Source organism: Octodon degus, unplaced genomic scaffold, assembly GCF_000260255.1.
Source record: "Octodon degus isolate 3935 unplaced genomic scaffold, OctDeg1.0 scaffold00093, whole genome shotgun sequence".
NCBI classification, from domain to species: domain Eukaryota; kingdom Metazoa; phylum Chordata; class Mammalia; order Rodentia; family Octodontidae; genus Octodon; species Octodon degus.
The window spans coordinates 2,856,630-2,875,070 of record NW_004524669.1 but is presented as its reverse complement, the minus strand read 5'-3'; the positions used below and the strand labels follow the sequence as shown (position 1 = coordinate 2,875,070).

General features: G+C 41.5%; 1 protein-coding gene and 1 long non-coding RNA gene across 5 annotated transcripts in view; one reads left to right on the top strand and one right to left on the bottom strand.

The window, feature by feature from the left end:
* Dip2b (disco interacting protein 2 homolog B) overlaps positions 1 to 18,441 on the bottom strand; it is a 255,045-nt gene that overhangs the window by 33,027 nt on the left and 203,577 nt on the right. For all 4 annotated transcript variants that reach the window (XM_004637809.2, XM_004637808.2, XM_023722670.1 and 1 more), the window contains 5 exons: positions 14,725 to 14,852; positions 12,928 to 13,042; positions 8,217 to 8,418; positions 1,348 to 1,457; positions 1,151 to 1,231 (listed from right to left, as the gene is read on the bottom strand). In XM_004637809.2, coding sequence (XP_004637866.1) covers positions 1,151 to 1,231; positions 1,348 to 1,457; positions 8,217 to 8,418; positions 12,928 to 13,042; positions 14,725 to 14,852 — 636 coding nt within the window. The remainder of the gene's footprint in view (positions 1 to 1,150; positions 1,232 to 1,347; positions 1,458 to 8,216; positions 8,419 to 12,927; positions 13,043 to 14,724; positions 14,853 to 18,441) is intronic.
* Positions 8,610 to 18,441, top strand: part of LOC111818493 — an 11,430-nt gene continuing 1,598 nt past the window's right edge. The window contains exons 1-2 of the long non-coding RNA XR_002822469.1: positions 8,610 to 8,620; positions 11,669 to 11,670. This is a non-coding gene — a long non-coding RNA (uncharacterized LOC111818493). The remainder of the gene's footprint in view (positions 8,621 to 11,668; positions 11,671 to 18,441) is intronic.

Below are 18,441 nucleotides of genomic sequence, written 5' to 3'. Positions count from 1 at the left end.
AGTATTATTTTACCATATTTCTATGCCATAATTTATTTAGCCATCTATTATTGGGCATTAAGGCTATAACACTAAAATATCCTTTTGGCTAAATTCAGGGTTAAACTCATAAAGCACAGTAGCAAACTAAAGTTCAGTAAGAATGTTCCAGCCATAAGGAACAAACAACATGTGGTTAGGACCCTGCTAGTCTGGGTAAATCTAACAGAATATTAGGACGTACAGAAGAATAAAAAACATGTTTGTTGGGGAGTCATTCATTTATATTATTTCTCTAAGAAACAAAATAAAATTCATGCCTTGAGGGGGTGGATCTTCTAGCATGCACAAATTTAACCACAGCCTGGTGAGTAAGCTAACAGCTTCTTCATGAAGTGTAAGGTCTTAACAAATTCATGGGCTAAGGAGCTCACCTCATGCAGATTACAAAGTAAGAAGAACTAACATTTTTCTATCGTAAGAGCATTGGTTCTTTCTTTTTCCTTTTTTTGCAGAACTGGGGATTGAACTCAGGCCCTTGTGCTTGCCAGGGAAGTGCTTATTCCACTGAGCCATCTCCCCAGCCCTTAAAAATTCTGGTTTTTTTTTTTGTTTTGTTTTGTTTTTGGCAGAACTGGGGATTGAACTCAGGCCCTTGCGCTTGCCAGGGAAGCACTTATTCCACTGAGCCATCTCCCCGGCCCCCGAGCATTGGTTCTTGATGTTTATAATGACTTGTTACAAGATGCGGTTATGACTTGTATCTAGATGTTACCCCAAAGCCTCGTGCAGTCACAGGTGGGGCTTTCTGGCAATGGTTAGGTTTAGGGTGTGTGAATGTAGAAGAAAGGTGTGGTGCGGGGTGAGGGTGTGGATGACAGAAGCCCCATAGCTGCAATACAAAGGGACTGAGGGAAGGCAGGCCTGCTGCCTTTGCTGCCACTTGCTGCCTGCCACACCATGGACTGTGTATGCCATGTGATGCCTCCCAGCCACACTGCCCTGCCTTGGAGACTATTCTGCACAACCTATCCTCATGTATCAAAACAAGGAGAAAGCAGTAAATCCTTTAGAGGCGATAACAAAGAATTTCTATTTAAAACGAAACCAAGAGGTCCTAAAATACTCCCAAAGGATGCAGCTGATTAGATGTACAACTAAATTTTCCTACCTTGGCATTTAACAGCATGAAGAGGACATGGTCAGGCGTTGCCTGGGCTCGCCACTGCAAAATCTCAGCCAGAAACTGGTGCTGAAGTTAGAAGGCAGAAAAAAAGGTGAGCAATTTTCAAATAGTCATATAATCCAGACTTTTGCTACCTGAAGTGTAAGTCATATCCTTGACTCATTTCAAAAATTAACACTTACCTTCCTCACTAAATCATTCTCTTCAATTTGCCCCAGATCCCTTCCAGCAGCTTGTGCTATGCGTTTTCCAGCAACCAGATTCCCTACCATCACAGAAGCAGGACCAACACCTGTAAATAGATATAAAACCAACTCATTGGAGATAGTAATTCAAGTTTCACATCCCTAGAGCACTTTCAGACAGACTGAAATTGATTAAAACATTCATTCATTCGCTTATTGGAAACAGTCTCACTATGTACCTCAGGCTGCCCTCAAACTCACTGTGATCCTCCTGCCTCAGCCTCCTATGTGTTGGGATCACAAGTGTATACCACTTCACCTGACAAGGACATTAAAAAAAAAAAAAATCTAGTGGCTCTCTACCACTGAACTATATCCCTACCATTTTTTACTTTTTAGAGACAAGTCTTGCCAAGTTGCCCAGGCTGGCCCAGAAGTTGAAATTTTTTTCCTCAGCCTAAGTACAGGTAATTAGAATTACAGGCATGGGGTTCTGAGGCCAGTATGGCATGAAGTACCAGGGATCCAACTTGGGTCCTTGCATTTGCCAGGCAGGTGCTTATGCCACCAAGCTATCTCCCCAGCCCAAGCATGAAAGTATTTTAAAAAAATTTCAGGGCCTGGGGATAGCTAAGCGGCCTTAATGCCTACTGGCAATAGCTCAAGGATCTGAATTTGATCCCTGGCACTGCATGCAGCACTGAAACCTTGGGCGCCATGACCCAGAACCAGGTGTAGTGATGCTCATGTGTTATCCCAGCATTCAGAAGTTGAAACAGGACTACCACTGAGAGTTTCATTCTGGGGGCTACAAAAGTGAACACAAGGCTGGGGGGCCAAGGGGAGAGGACTGGGGATTTAGTTCAGTGGCACAGCCCCTGCCTGGCAAGCTCGATGTCATCAGTTCGAATTCTGGTAACAGAAAGAGAAAGAAAAAAATATATATATACACTTTGGAAAAACAAAAAACAAACAAACAAACAAACAAACAAAAACCTTGAGGGGCCAGGGAGATGGCTCAGTGGAATAAGCGCTTCCCTGGCAAGCACAAGGGCCTAAGTTCAATCCCCAGTTTCGCAAACAAAACAAAACAACAACAACAAAAAAACCCTTTAAAAAATGCATTTCCTACGTGACTGACTGTGGATCCATTTGCCATAAAGCGTCTACTGCAATTTTGAGTATAATATACAACATTCTTTCTTAGGAAATTGAGTAATAAATTACAGATAATCACTTTGCTTTTTTTTAAAAATTATTTATTTGTGTGTGTGTGTGTGTGTGTGTGTGTGTGTCCAGCTCAGCCCACCAGGGGGCGGGGCTGGCTGGCATGTGGTGCTGGGGATTGAACCACGGTCCCTTTGCTTTAGTTAAGCTTGTTCTAAGTAGGTGCTCTAGACCACCGAGCCATCTCACCAGCCCCAGATAATCACTTTGAAAAGAGCCCTAATGCAGGGACTCAGATGTATTATTTGATTATGTAAACTGTCCAATCTTGAATTCACACTGTAAATATAAAGGTATGGCTTTTTGTTTTGAGACATTACAATTTGCTCTGTAATTCAGGTGGCCTCTAAGTCACAGTGATCCTCCTGCCTCATTCTCCCCAGAGCTGGGATTATAGATGTGTGCCAACATGCCTGGCTCTGGCATCATGACTTTTTTTTTTCCTGGTGGGACCAGGGATTGAACTTCAGACCTTGCACTTTTCAGGCAGGCACTTACGCTGCCGCTGAGCTATATCCCTAGTTCTGGAATGACATTTTTAAAAAGTGAATTCTGCACAGTAGTTTAAAATCACAAAACTTCAGTGACATTATCTTTAGGTTATTCTGTATGTAACTTATTTTTCATTATTTATTTATTTTTTGTATTTTAGTACGGGGCCTACAGGGTCTCACTACGTAGATCGGACTCACAGTGATCTGCCTGTATTCAGCCTCCCATGAGCTGGGATTACAGGCACACACCACCATGCCCAGTCTCAATCTCAACGTGCCCCGGGGGCGGGGCCAGCAAAGCAGGCCAGGGATTGAACCCTGGCCCCTCCATCTGTCTGCCTAAGCAGGCGCTTTAATCCACTGAGCTATTTGGCCAGCCTGTGTGTAATTTTTGAGTCTGTAGCTAAGAAAGAAAAATACTAAGTTAGTAATTCCTGGAAGTTGATGTATTGTACCAGTAAATATGTCTTGTTTTACTGAACAAAGCTCTGTATATATTTTTTGTGGTAAAAACTATTTATCAACCCAATACCTATTCATCTCTTCTTCCTTAATAACACAGGACCCAGTTTCCAGCTGGATATGTGCCTGGGAAAACACTGTATCCTTCAGCATGTGAGCATAATATGTAAGGGGAAGCCATAGATATAACTGCTAGAAAATACATCGAAAGGAAAGGTTTCCTTTCTCAACCCCTTCTCTCACCTGCTAGGAAGTTTAATGGACCCTGAAGTAGTTGGATAAAGAGTGCTGTGGCAGATCATCTTATTGTCCCAGAATCCTTTCTTTCCTTCCTGTCCTAGCTGTGTTCACATGGGAAGAGTCTACTTCTCTGATCTCTGATTTTGGGCACAGTCTAACTTGTTCCGGAGAATGAAATGTTAGGAGACCATAACACAAGCTGAAGACTTAATAAGCTTGTGTGGTTTGGCTGGCCTTCTTGCTTCTGCCATCTGCCCTGAGAGAAATGTGGTTTTGGGAATTGCTGGTCTCATGATGAGGAGCCGCATGAACAGTTCTGAACTCAGCCTACAGCCTGGGGCAGCGTCCAGCTCAGCTAATCCAATATTTCACAGTGAAAAACAACTGCTGTTATTTCAGGGCACTGAATTCTTGGGGTATCTTGTACGTAGCATAACTAAAATAGTTGACTGATCAAACACAGAGCAAAAATCTTCTTGCGTAGCTAGAAGATCAGGAGTGTACTCTGAACTTCTTTTACCTCAGAAAGAAATAAACTTGATTCTTGTTTAAGCTGATGCTACATTTTTCTGCCGCTTGCAGGTGAGACTGGCCCTCAACACACAGTCACATTCTGTCCAGCAAAATGCTCAGAGGCATCTCCACTGCTGCCGTGGGCTGCCGGAACACCTTTTTTGTTTCCTTTCCTTTCTTCCTTCACTCCTTATTTGTCTTTGATGTTTTGTATTTTTCTCAAGTCCTAAGTTTTGTGTTATTCCCTTATTATCTCTGCCTGCTGATGCCATAATTTTTTCTTTTTCTTTTTTTTTTTGGCGGAACCGGGGATTGAACTCAGGCCCTTGCGCTTGCCAGGGAAGTGATTATTCCACTGAGCCATCTCCCCGGCCCCAATGCCATGATTTTCAAAACTACTTTGGCCCTATACATAAGCTTCCAGCAGAAGAAAAATACTATGCATAAACATGCTTTCATCAGAAGGGACAAAATGGAGGATGCATATTTGAAAGTTCAGCAATAAGTCTTTTACATAGTTGAGGGTTTTGTTTTTTTGAGTTGTATTTGTGCAGGAATGATGGCCATAGTTCTGTTTGTCAACTAATACAGACTTTGTAAACAAATTCAAAATACCAAAATTTTGCTGAACACTTCTGTTTGTGAAGCAAACTGCTTTCAAACAAAAGCATTCATGAACCAAGGTACCATGTAGTCTGCCATAAACAACGATAAAACTTGAATCATTTGTAGAAGAATGGATTCACTTGAAGACCATACTGCTAAATGAAAACATCAGACACACAAACTTAAATATTACATAACTTCTACGAGAAACCCAAATTATACATAGGGAGACAGACCTTTCTCAAATGGGAAGGAGATCAAGAGACAGAGGGAAACTGAGTGTGGTGGTGCATGCCTGTAATCCCAGCATGGGAAGGCGGAGGCACAAGGATTGTTGCAAGTTCCAGACCAGCCTGGGCTACTAATTGAGCACAGGGCTAGCCTAAATTGCATAGTGAGACTTTGCCTCAGAATCTCTCCCCCACCACCACCACGTACACACAGTAGGGAGGCAGAGGAAGGACGGGAAAGGGATGAAAAAGAGAATTACAATGTGTTATGCACATGGGATCAGGGGTGGTGGCACACCCCTGTAATTCCAGTACTGGGGAGGCTGAGAGAGGAAGATCGCCATGAGTTAGAGGCCAATCTGGACTATATAACAAGACCCTGTCTTAAAAAACAAAATAAAAAAAGATGTGTTATGTACATGTACCAATTCCCACATAAGAAATAAACATAAAGTACTACAAACATATACTAATAAAACTTTTGTTTTTAGATTTTTTTTGGTCTAAGTTCAGGCTGGCTTTGAACTTGAAGCGATCCTGAGGCTTCAGCTTCCTGGGTGCTGGGATTATAGGTATATGCCACCATACCTGGCATTTTTCAAAGAACGGGTCTTGCTATGCAGTTCAGGCTGGTCTTTTTTTTTTTTTTTTTTTTTGCGGAACTGGGGATTGAACTCAGGCCTTTGCACTTGCCAGGCAAACGCTTATTCTACTGAGCTATCGCCCCAGCCCCAATTCAAGCTGGTCTTGAACTCACTATGTACCCAAGCTGGCTTCAAACTCACAAACCCATGGCAATCCTCTCGCCTTAGCCTCTTTTTTATTTTTGGTCTTTTTTTGAGGCACTATGCAATTCAAATTGGTCTTAAAGCTCACTTTATTATAGCCCAGACTGGTCTTGAACTTGCAGTGATCCTCCTGCCTCAGCCCTGAGTGCTGGGATTACTGACATGCATCACCATACCCAGCTGCAACATCTTTTAAGTATTCTACTCCAACACAAATGCTTTGTGGAAAGAATTCTACACTAGATATTACTCAAAATAAGATTATCCACATGACAATACATGTACAACTTTAGCATAGCTGAATGTGAAACTGAGAGGGACAGGTGATGACAGGATTCTCCTGGTGTTATCCAAGGCTTCAAGCACGTCAAACATGTATCCTACCACAGAGTGAAACTCCTACTCCTACGTGTGGGTTTGTGGATGCATACTGTCTTCTTCAACAATGGTGATCAAGCCCAGTGCCTCTGTGATGAGCTACATCTCTGCCCTTTTATTTTTTGTGACAGTCTTAGTAAATTGCCCAGGCTGAGATCAAACTTTGGATCTCACTGCCTCAGCTTCTTAGGGCGCTGGGATTATAGGTATGTACCACTACACTTGGTTCCTCTGCGTATTAGAAACTGGACCAAGAAAATATAAACTGAACTACATCAGTAGCCTTTTTGTTTTGAGACAGGGTCTTGCTGAGTCACCAAATTACCTAAGACAGGTTGAAATTTATAGTCTTCCTCCTTTGTAATCCAACTCACAGGATTTGGGATTATAGATATGCACCACCACATTCAGTAGCATGCCTGTTTTATTTATTGCGATATGCCCAGGTGGATAACATGTTTGAAGACTCTGTTTTTATTTTGAGACAGGGTCTTGCCATGTACAGTAGTTTAGGCTAGCCTTTAACTCATGGCAACACTACTGTCTCAGCCTCCCAAGGCTGGGATCACAGGAGTAACTATAGTTGATGAGTTGATAATAACAGCTAGGTAACCATGTGATATGACCTTCAGCCAACAGGCCACTGAAGTAATCACTGAAGCATATCAACATCTGATAGTTTCATAATATCCTAGAATCTCAGAGGCTTACTTTATACTTATAATATCCCCTTTACCTTTCAGCAAACAGCTAACAGAAATATAACGCCACATTTTTCCTTCCTTTTCTAATCTTTCTTTTTTTCTTTTTTTGTATTTTAGGGAAGGGTCTACAGGGTGTTCAGGGTCTCACTATTAGATCCAACTCATAGTGATCTGCCTGTTGACAGCCTCCCAAGAGCTGGGATTACAGGTGTGCGCCTGCACAGCAGATAACTTTCATTTTCTTTTCCCAACACATTTGGAGGCTGATGTACACTGATGTACACTATGTGTACATCTGTATGTGGTGGGGTCTCAGGAGGCCAGATTCTCCCTGTTATTTGCTGTCAGGCATCCAAGAAACTAGAGCCTCTCATGATTAGCTCTAAAAATAAGAAGAATCAATAAAGCCTCATGGTCATATTTTGAACTTAATGGCTTACTTTAACATGTCTGATCTTCAGCCTATTATTCCTGATCTTAGCCTATTTAGCCCTGTAATTGTCATTTGCTCAGAAATCATGCAAAAAGGTAAAACTATTTGTCTTTTTTTTCTTTTCCATAGGTGAAGTCACATTGTTAGTAATCATAAGCATACAACCTTGTAATCATAAGGATACAACAAACACAAAGCAGGTTGGTTATTTTGTGCTTATAATCCAAAAAAGTTCTGAGGTAATTATGTTGCTCCCGGAGGAATTGCAGGGCCAACTCAGATCCCTTACAGCTGAAAGTAATGAGAGGGGATGGCTCTAGATAAGAGATTTGCAACTAAAAGGCACAGTACACAGAATGGATTTTAGGTACAATGTGTAAATCTCTATGTGACTTTAGGCAGGATACTTAACTTTTCTGATCTTTAGTTTCCACAGCTAAGAGTACAACTTTAGGGTCACATATATATGATACTAATACCAGCTATTCTTAGTAACAGAACCTTTCCTTAGAGTATACTTTTTTTTACTAAGTACTGCTATTGCAATTCTGATCATCTTGACCCACACTTTATACCCTGGAAAATTAGAAGCATACTACTTAGAAGAGATGGAAACAAATCCAATAAAATCTATTTTTCGGGGTCTCAATCCTCCTTACTTTTTGTTAAGTGATGCTATTCCTGTGCTACTGGTCTTTGTAAAGTCAAATTCTAAACAAAGAATCACACCATCAGGTATCACTGTCTTAAATTTCCAATTGTCATGTTATGCCCTGAACACTTTGAGTTACCTGGTTGCTTCTGCCGGGGCTTTGGCAAATTCGTCACACACGTATGTGGGCACATAAGTATGTTGCAAGGATGTAGAGATCCCTCCAGAAAGAGCTGTTTGGTCTGAGATATATGGATCCCTCCTAGCGGCGTTTTTGGCAACGTATTGGCAGGTACCAGAGCAAGACAATAGACTCCCACTTGATGAATGCTATCGATTGCCTAGAAAAATATTAAATGAAATTACTTCTATTACATTTGACATACTCCTGGCATAACCCAATATTTTACTGCAGGATTTTATTTGTCCATACTAGGTCTAGAGTCTAGTAAATCATTGTGCTCTCCTGCATTTTAAGCTCTAAGGAAAACCATTAAGATCCCACACCTTCACCTGCAGCATACTCTGGTTTCTCTTCAGATCGTATAAATCTTTCACTTTTTTCAACTATGGCAGAGACACAGGAGGAAAGCAAGAAGTGGCCAAGGGTGAATACTGATGTGCCAGCCTCAGCATGTTCTCAAAACAACCACCATCAAATTCTTCAAATTTTTTTTTTTAATGTTTTAACTGGCCAACATTGCTCATTTAAACAGAGGCAAAGTATTTGTCTTATAAAAACAAAGCAGCTTTCTAAATGGGCTTCCACTTAAGTGATTTACCATGTTACCATGTGTTTCTTGCCTCTGCAAAACACCAGGTAGGGTCATGGCTACGCTGGGTTCACTCTGCCACCAGCAACGGCACTGTATGCTTGCTCAGAGGCAACTGTGCTTGTTTCTACAGTGGCCAACACAGCTGTTTTTGTAACTGTTTTCACACAGTTTGAATATTATGTAAATGATAAAATATGAATGCAGAAAGACTGAAAAAGATAGGTTCTAAAAAGACAAAGTGAAGGTGAGATCCTGAAAAACGGCTGATCATTTGGGCATACTAACCCTAAAAGAAAGGACTATCTATTTAACTCACTTTTCCAATACCCCATGTTCTAGTTCAAATTTACTTTTTGTATACCTTTTTTTTTTCTTTTCAGAAAGGGTATCATTATGTAGTTCAGATTGACTGTGAACTCACTATGCAGCCTAAAACTCATAGCAATCCTCCTGTTTCAGCCTCCTAAATGCTGGAGTTACAAACATTTGATACCATGCCTAGCTTTCTAGTTCAAAGTTAAATGAAACCAGACTCAAAAGACAATACATTTGATGATAGTTTATGGAAGTAACATTACCTAGAATGCAAGCTGGAAAATTCGTACATACTACTCTACATGAGATGAATACACATTTAAGTTTTGTGTCAAAATTTAATATTTGAAGATTTTTATTTTTACAAAATTGTGGTTGGTTGGTCTGTCTGCCTGTCCGTCCGTCTGCCAACGTGGTCCTAAACCCCCAGGGCTCAAGCCATCCTCCTACCTAGCTTCTCAAGTAGCTGGAGCTCAGAGCATGTGTTGCCAAGCCCAAATTCAACTGCCTTTCAAAACCAAACAAATTAATACTAGTTCAAAACATACCTGCTAAGAAAATTCTATTGTACTAACATAGGTCTTACTGAACTGCAACTTCTACAGAACCCCAGAGAGAAGATGGAGTTAAAATCCTAATAAGTGAATCATAAGAAATGATAGGGCCTTTTTTTAAAGACCAGAGAAACAGATCTGACACTCAGATTCCTCAGACTATTGTATAAGTCAACACACATTACTGGGAAGTATAAAGTCTGGAAAATCCTGAGTCGCAGTCTTTTAGAACACACAAAAAGGGCTGGTGAGATAGCTCAGCAGACTAAGTGCCTGCTTAGGCAAGTGCAGGGACCAGGGATCGATTCCTAGTACCCATGCAGAGCTGGTCCTGCCGCCAGGTGTGCTGAACCTGTGACTGAGTCGGGGCATGGTGGTGTATGCCTCTAATCCCAGAGCTGGGGAGGCTGAAAACAGGCTGTTTTTAACATATATATTAAAAACACATAACAAAAAATGCAAACAACAACAAAACGCACAAAAGGTTTTTAAGTGTATCACAGGTAGTCTGGATTGTCTCCTGAAAACATCTGGTAAATCATGTTACTAGCCATTTTTCCTTAGAAAGTGCTGAGTCAGGGGCCTATCCTCAGTCATTAAACTACTGCAACATCATCGGTATTAACTATGGACACAGGCCAGAGGTCACAGAGCCTAGGAAGACAACGGCACTCACTTCATGCCTCACATAACAAATCACTTTTATAAAGCTCTGGTCTGATAAGTTCAAAAGTTATTTCCATATATATATATATATATATATATATTTTTTTTTTTTTTATTTTTATTTTATTTTTTATTTTATTTATTTTTTTTTTTTGCGGAACCGGGGATTGAACTCAGGCCCTTGTGCTTGCCAGGCAAGCGCTTATTCTACTGAGCCATCTCCCCGGCCCCTCCCTATATATTTTTTAAAATTTTTGGAACTTTATATTTACTTCTTATAACGGTCAGAAAGTGTATAATCCATACTAAGTTTAAACCATCATGCCCCAAAATTCATTTTCTACAAAACAAGCATGTCTGTTATGTTTGGAAACATGAATGGAATGTATCTGTTTGAAAATATGAATACTCTCTTTGTACGTCTGCCTTTTAGCCATCTTTCAGAGTTCAGACTAGTCCTACAATCTTCACTTCACAATTAGTCACGTCCTTTTTTTTTTTTTTTAACTTTTTCCAAGTTATTTTCCTTTATCCGATTTTTTAGTACAATTAGCTTATGTTAGATAAGCTGGTAGGATGACCAACTCTGAGGATACAAACAAATCTGAAAAGTCAAGCTGGATGTGGTGGCACACACCTGTGTACTTGAGAGGTGAAGGAAAGAGGATCACTGTGAATTTATGGCCAGCATGGGCTAGACAGTAAGACCCTGTCTTAAAAAACCAAAACTATGTCAGGTGTGGTATTACACCCCTGTAAACCCAGCACTTAGCAGGCTGGATTACATGGTGAGTGCAACGCCAGCCTGGGCTACAGAGTAGTACCCTAACTCAAAAAACCAAAAACCTCAAAAAAACCCTCCCAAACCCCAAGAAAATCCCTGGGGAAGGGGGTGGAGGAAGAAATCTGAAGTCTTTTAACCTTGTCACTCATCTTATGCTTGCTTGTAATTTTTTTTTTAACAATTTTTTAAAATCATGTATTTGGTACAGGGTCTCACTACACAGCTCACACTCAGTGATCCTCCTGTTTCAGTCTCCCAAGCATTGGGATTAGAGGTGTGTGCCACCATGCCCGGTCTTGGTCGCTAGCTCAGCAGGCCTGGGGCGAGGCTAGCATGGCGTGTGGTGCTGGGAATTGAACCTGGTCCTTGCACTTGCCAGGCAGGCACTTATCAACCCCTGAGCTATCTTCCTGGTCCACTTGTATCATTCTAATAAATCTAAATATCCCAGGTAGAAAAGTTAAAGACACTGGGAACATGTCCAGTATCATAGAAGTGGTTATGGCAAATCTTATGAGTGATAATGCTTATGAACATTGTTTTTTAATGTTAGAATCATGCTGAGGCCTATAATGCAAGAGATACTTGAGAAGCTGAGACTGAAGCAGGAAGATCACAAGTTCAAAGACAGATTGGGTCAATAAAGAAGATTTTAAAGAAAAAAAAAAAAAAAAAAAGCCCAGGAGACATTGCTGGAAAAGACTGGTAGAAATGTTCCTAGGTTAGGGGCTGGGGAGATAGCTCAGTAGAGTAAGTGCTTGCCCAACAAGTACAAGGGCCTGAGTTTAACAATCGGTTCTGAAAAAAAAAAAAAAAGTTCTTGTGTTGAATCCCCAGCACTTAGGGGGAAAAAAAAATCACCACTTTTCTTTATTGACTGTAAGAACTATGTGTTTCATTATTTCATTTACTCCTTCTAATACCTCTGTAAAATAGACAATTTGTCTCTACTTAGAGGTTAGGAAATAAATGTGGTAAAGTTCATCACTTGCCTAGGGGTAAGGAGACTCGACTCAAATTCAAGATTTTTTTTTTTTTTTTTTGTATTTTAGTACAGGGTCTACAGAGTCTCACTACACATACCGGACTTGAAGTGATCCTCTAGTTTTCAGCCTCCCAAGAGCTGGAATTACAGGTGTGCACCACCATGCCCAGTCTCAGCATCTCAGCGCATTCTGGGAGCAGGGCTGGCACAGCACACCAGGAATTGAACCCCAGTCCCTGTTCTTTAGTCCGCTGAGCTATCTGGTCAGCCCCTCAAAATTCCAAGATTCTTAATAAATTCTCAGCTTTTTCCACCCTGTAGTCTGTGCCCCACTAGAAACATATGCTAGCTACTAAGCCCTAGTCACCTGCCTTCCTCGTGTGGGTCTCACTGGCACCCACCAAAGGACTCTGCAGCTGAGCTCCTTAAGAACATCAACACCCGCTATTCTCATGGAGCCACATCTGCAGGTGCCAGTCTCACACATGTGAGACTGTGTACAGATTACAGTCACATGTTCCACACGTGGACATGAACAGTAAATATTCAGGCATGGAAGAATCTGCTGAGGCAAATCAGTTTAATTGTTATTGGCAATGTAGATAGAAAAATATTATGCAGTTCAAAAAGAAAAATGGCATTCATTACCTAATTTGAATTGCAGTGCCCAGGATATCTCAGCAATGATTGACAAGAAAAAAATAAAGTGGCACAAGCAGGCCACCAAAGCCAGTGCCTGAGTCGCAGACACAAGCCTGAAGCACGCTCACCTGCAGCACTCGGCTCATCCACTGGAAGCTGTCTTCCTCAGAGGCATCAGGTCTTTGCTCTGCAACCACCACGATGCGCTCATCATAAAATACAGACACAGAAAACACAGCAATTCTAAGAGAGACAGATCAAACACATCAGACTCCCTTAACAACCAGTCTTACTTGCTTTGTTTAACTGGAACCACAAAGAGGAGACGACCCCACCATTCCACCCACAAATGAGCTCAGAAAAGAAAATGTGCACTCATTACCACCAAAATGAAGATGGATTCATTCAAAACACATATTAAGCACCACTGTCATGAATGTTAGGGACAAAGTGGTAAATAAAACACAGTTCCTGCTTACATGGATCTTACACGTTAGAGACAGAACAACACCAACAAGGGATAGAAAGGCCGGCTGCCATGTGCACAGGAAGCACGCAGGGCAGGCCCAGTGGAGGGGGTGCGGGTGGCTGGGGAGCGCCTCCTTGGGGAGCGGACACTGGAGCAGAGACCTGAATGAGGTGAGGACGCGAGCCACGTGAAGATCTGGAGGAAGAGGTTTCCGGGCAGAAGGAACGGAAAGCGAAAAGGTTCTGAGGTAGGGACGAGCTTGGCAGGTTTGAGCAACAGCAAGAAGGCCAGTGTGCCTGGAGCAAAGTGGTGAAGCAGAGAGCAGGAGGGAGAGTCAGACACAGGCGAGGGCAGATCGCAGAGGCCTGGGAGGCCAGGGAGGGAGGATGGAGTTGGTTCTGAGTGAGGTCTCCGCTCAAATGTCCCCTTACTAGTGAGGCATTCCCAGACCACCTTGTGTAAGTAGGCAAGCCCCCCCCCCCCCACGCCAGCACAGTAGGCATCAGCCTCTCACATGATGTTTCCCTGTCCACTCTGCTGCTGTGTAATTCCCACCCGAGGATGTGCAAGACTAGGCTTGTTTTGTTCACAGCCAGAGTCGAAGCACCTAGAACAGTGGGATGTGGTTCACATCCAATGAGGAATTAATGAACAAATGCGTGGAAATGGGAAGCCACTGGAGCAGAACAGTTCAGCTTCTCAGCTGCCTCCCTTGCATTCACAGATCTATGGATTAGCCGTGGTGTGTGAGGTATCATGCTGAATGTTAGGGACACAACTGTGACCAAAGACAGGAGGTCCAGAGTCCTATGTAGTTTTACATCTCAGAGGAAGGCAAAATAATACAAAACCCCACACATTTCAGGAACCAGTTGTTTTCTGCTTTCATTAATTTTTCTTCTTAAAGAACTGAAAGGACACCAAGGTTGCTCTGAAGATATATGTCCATGACTATAAACTGCTAACTAAGACATTATCCAAATAGGTACAAATACCTTGACTTGCATTAATAAGAAAAAAGATGGCTGTTCCCATAGATTTTGAAATTATTAGTACTTGTGGGCTATGTCAGTCTACAAATTAAGATAGTATAGAATAACTGTTAGAAATAAGTATGAGAAATAACTCTTAGACATAAAGTATTGCTTCTCGACCTTTTGGCTAAGATCAAGTACAGATATAAACTATAGAAGTGGTATGTGTCCGTTATCCTGAACACCACTGCCTCTGGACTACAGAATGCAGGAACTCTTTGCAGTCATGGATGCTTTAACAAGTAGTAACAATTAAAATATAAAATACAGGACATAGTTATATCTTATTCTTCTCAATTATATCCAAAGAACCAGATCCTGAGAGACTCAGTCAAAGCCAGGCAACTGAGTCACATGGAAAGAGACATGTGGGTCCCACTCAGGCCCTGAGAAGTGCTGACACTCGAACCCACATCACTCACCTTCCTCTATAAACAGTCTTTATGGACTCCACTGCCAGGCCAGTAGCAACAATGTCATCAGCATTATGTCTTCGCCCACTAACCATTAGTAATCCATCCATTTTTCCAACTACGAACACCAAGCTGCCCTGAAAGAGAACAGAAACTTAATCTTGGTTTCCATAGTTTAAACAGAAAAACACATTATATACTCCCCACCTCTGTGTGCGCGTGTATGTGTGAGACAGACAGAGACAAAGACAGAAACAGACAGAGACAGAGAGAGTACGAGCGAGCGAGCAAGCAAGCAAGCAAGCGACAGACAGGATCTTGTTATTTAGCACAGGCTGCCTCAAACTTCCAGCAGCCCTCCTACCTCTGTCTCCCAAGTGGTGGGATTACTAAGTGTGTGCCAACACTTATTTCTTGTTTTAAAATAAATCTCATTAAAAATATGACAGATACTTGCCTACCATGTTTGTGGCTCTGGGTTTGATATGATAAAAAAATTCTTAAAATGTATACATATATGTATGAGTATATATTATCTATATGAATAAAGAATGTCATAGTTTATGGATTTTAAATAAGTTTTTCATACCCTGATTCTTTCAAATCAAGGGGAAAATCAGGGACACCCCACAGCCAATCACATTTACAGTATATAAAAAATAATTCGTATTAGGGGAATTTTATAAGAAAGCAACTTTTATTTCATACAAGAATGGCTTGGGGCTGGGGAGATGGCTCAGTAGAGTAAGTGCTTGCCTGCAAGCGCAAGGGTCTGAGTTCAATCCCTGGTTCTGAAAAAAAAAAAAAAAGACAGCTCCTCCAAAGAAACAAGAATGGCTTATTTTCTTGGCTAGGAGTATGTATTACTTCACCTTTTGTAACTATTCATAGGATGAATGCAGAGAAAAATGTTAATTAATTTACTGTTGGAATTAGGACATTAAAATCATTGTTTCAGGTCTATAAAGATAAAGGTGCTTCCATTTGGCAAGATTTGAAACAGGCTAATAAAAAAAGGTCTGGCTGGGTATGTGGTGGTGCACACCTGTAGTCTCAGCACTGAGGAGGATGAGACAGGAGGATCACAGTGATTTTAAGACAGGCCTGAACTACAAGGTGAGAGCCTGTCTCAAAAAACCAAAAATGTCTGAGAAACATTAGAGAAGGCTTTCTTTGTAGGAAGAACACAGAGCTACAGGAAAATGCCATCACAGCCCTCAAAGCATCACTAAGTAAATACTCTTCCATGTGCATTGAACTAAGTATTCCCATTTATTACAGATTCCTAAGAATTGCCAGGAAGAGTGGTGCATGCTTATAATTCCAGCTACTCAGGAGGCTGGAGCAAGTTTGATGTCTACCTGGGTGACTTAGAAAGACCTGTCTCAAAATAAAGAGGGCTGGGATTATACCTTAGCACTCTGTTAGTCAGTGATGGCAAAGCTTTTACAGACTGAGTGCCCAAAGTGCACCCCCAAACCCATTTATCACAAAGTGCCAACACTATAATTAAATCTGAATGTTGGGGTTTTAATTTCTTTTTTTTTTTTAATTATTTTTATTTTTATTTATTTATTTATTTATTTTTTATAATGTTTATTTATTTATTTATTTAGTGTGTGTGTGTGTGTGTGTGTGTGTGTGGCCAGCTCAGCCCACCAGGGGGCGGGGCTGGCTGGCATGTGGTGCTGGGGGATCGCGGTCCCTGTGCTTTGCTTAGCTTAGCTTGTTCTAAGTAGGTGCTTTAGACCACTGAGCCATCTCACCAGCCCTGGGGTTTTAATTTCAAAAAACAATTTTTATACAAAACTAGGCTGCCAGGGTGACTTGGCTCACACGCTGACAGAAAGGGTTATGTCTGCTACAGCATATGTGCATTAGGTTTGCCCTAAATTCAATCCTTAGTACTGGGAAAAAAAAAAAATCCTATCTCAGGCCACTTACATCCATTCAGTGACCACCACTGAACTCACCACGCGACTTCCGGGTTTTCAGGACACATGCCTCCAAGGGGAGCATATTCAGTGATCCACTAAGCACAACACAGAGCAGATGGACAATGCCAGCTGCCAGAGAAGAATCAGTCATATCCAGCACAGGTCTGCTGGTACTAGTAAGTGAAGACTTTGAGATAGTCACTGCCTGTCTGCCTGTCTGTGTGTCTGTCTGTCTCACTCTGAGACAGATTTACTGGTCTTGAGCTCACTATGTAGTCCAGGCTAGCTTCAAAATCACAGCAATCCTCCTGCCTCAGCCTCCTAAGTGCTAGGATTACAAATGTGTGCCATCATACCCAGGTTCCATTTTTTAAAAAATGGGGCATAGTTAACCAAAATATTGTATTTCAGCATCCCTTGAAGCTAGATGTGCCCACAGGACTAGTTCAGACCAATGAGATAAGCAGACAGCTGCACAGCAGTTCAGGGAATCTTAAGCGTGGGAAAGCCCAGATGTAGTGGCTTCCAACTAAAATCCCACACTTGGGAGGCTGAGGTATAAGGATTGCCAAGAATTCAAAGTCAGCCTGGACTATATAGTGAGACCTTTCTTAAAAAAGACAGATGACCACTAGGAAGTATGTATGCAAAGTGTTAATTATTGAAACTGTCCTACCAATTTGATTTGAAACTGTCTCATTGCTATTTGTTTCTCAATAAAATTATGAAAAAAAAAAAAAAAAAGAAAGATGATGGTATATGCCTGTGATCCTAGAAATTGGGAGGCTGAGGCAGGAAGATTGCTGTGAGTTCAAGGCCAGCCTAGGATACAAACTGAGCTCAAGGCCAGCCTGAACTGAGACCCTTCTCAAAATAAACAAATAAGAAAGAAAGGGGGAAGGGGGGGGAGAGAGGAAGAGGGAGAGAAGAGGGAAGGAGGGAGAGAAAGAAAGAGGGAGGGGGAGAGGAAGAGGGAGGGGGAGAGATAGTGTGTGTGTAGGGTAGCACTGCACCTTGTTCTCTGTAGGAATGTTGATGTGATGCCCAGAGCTTTGTTCTGAACCTCAACAGTGAAATAAGCAAAAAGAATGTAGATCTCTAGGAATTTCCTGGTGCTGAATAAAGGAGTCAAGACAGTAGGCAGAGACTATTATTTCTAGGGGAGTGATTCTCCTTGACCCAAGTCATCACCTTCTCAGCCCATAAGTGGTAGGAAAGAAACAATATAATATATGATCTACTCTTATATAACTTAAGGTGTTAAAAGAAGAAGAGTGGGTAGGAAATAACTAGGGAAAAATGGAGGGGCACAGACTGAGCTAGGAGAACAATGCCTGTTACTTACAAACTAAAGCCCTCTGTGACCTGGTCCTCTGCTGTCCTCATGCAAACATCAAGCTCACTGTGAGCCCTTGAGAGCAGGCTGTTCACATGATCCCTGGCTCTGGAAGCCTGGTGCCTATCACTGCATCCTATCTGCTGAATGATGAATCCCTTTCATTCAAAAACTTTACTATTATACATGGTATACTACTGACAATTTGTATGAAATGCCTTCTACCTTATGTATTATGGGTTTTTTTTTTCCTCATTAAACTTTGTTTTAATAGGTCTCAAAATTCTGTGACAGATTTTTGGTCAAGTTGTTTCCATTAAAAATTATTGATTTTAAAAACTAATAACTTAAAAACTGCCACACACACACACAAAAAAAAAGGTCCACAAAACGTTCTCCTTTCCTTCTGAAGGTTTTACGATGCATTGTTGTCATTAACCAGTCTTTCACTAT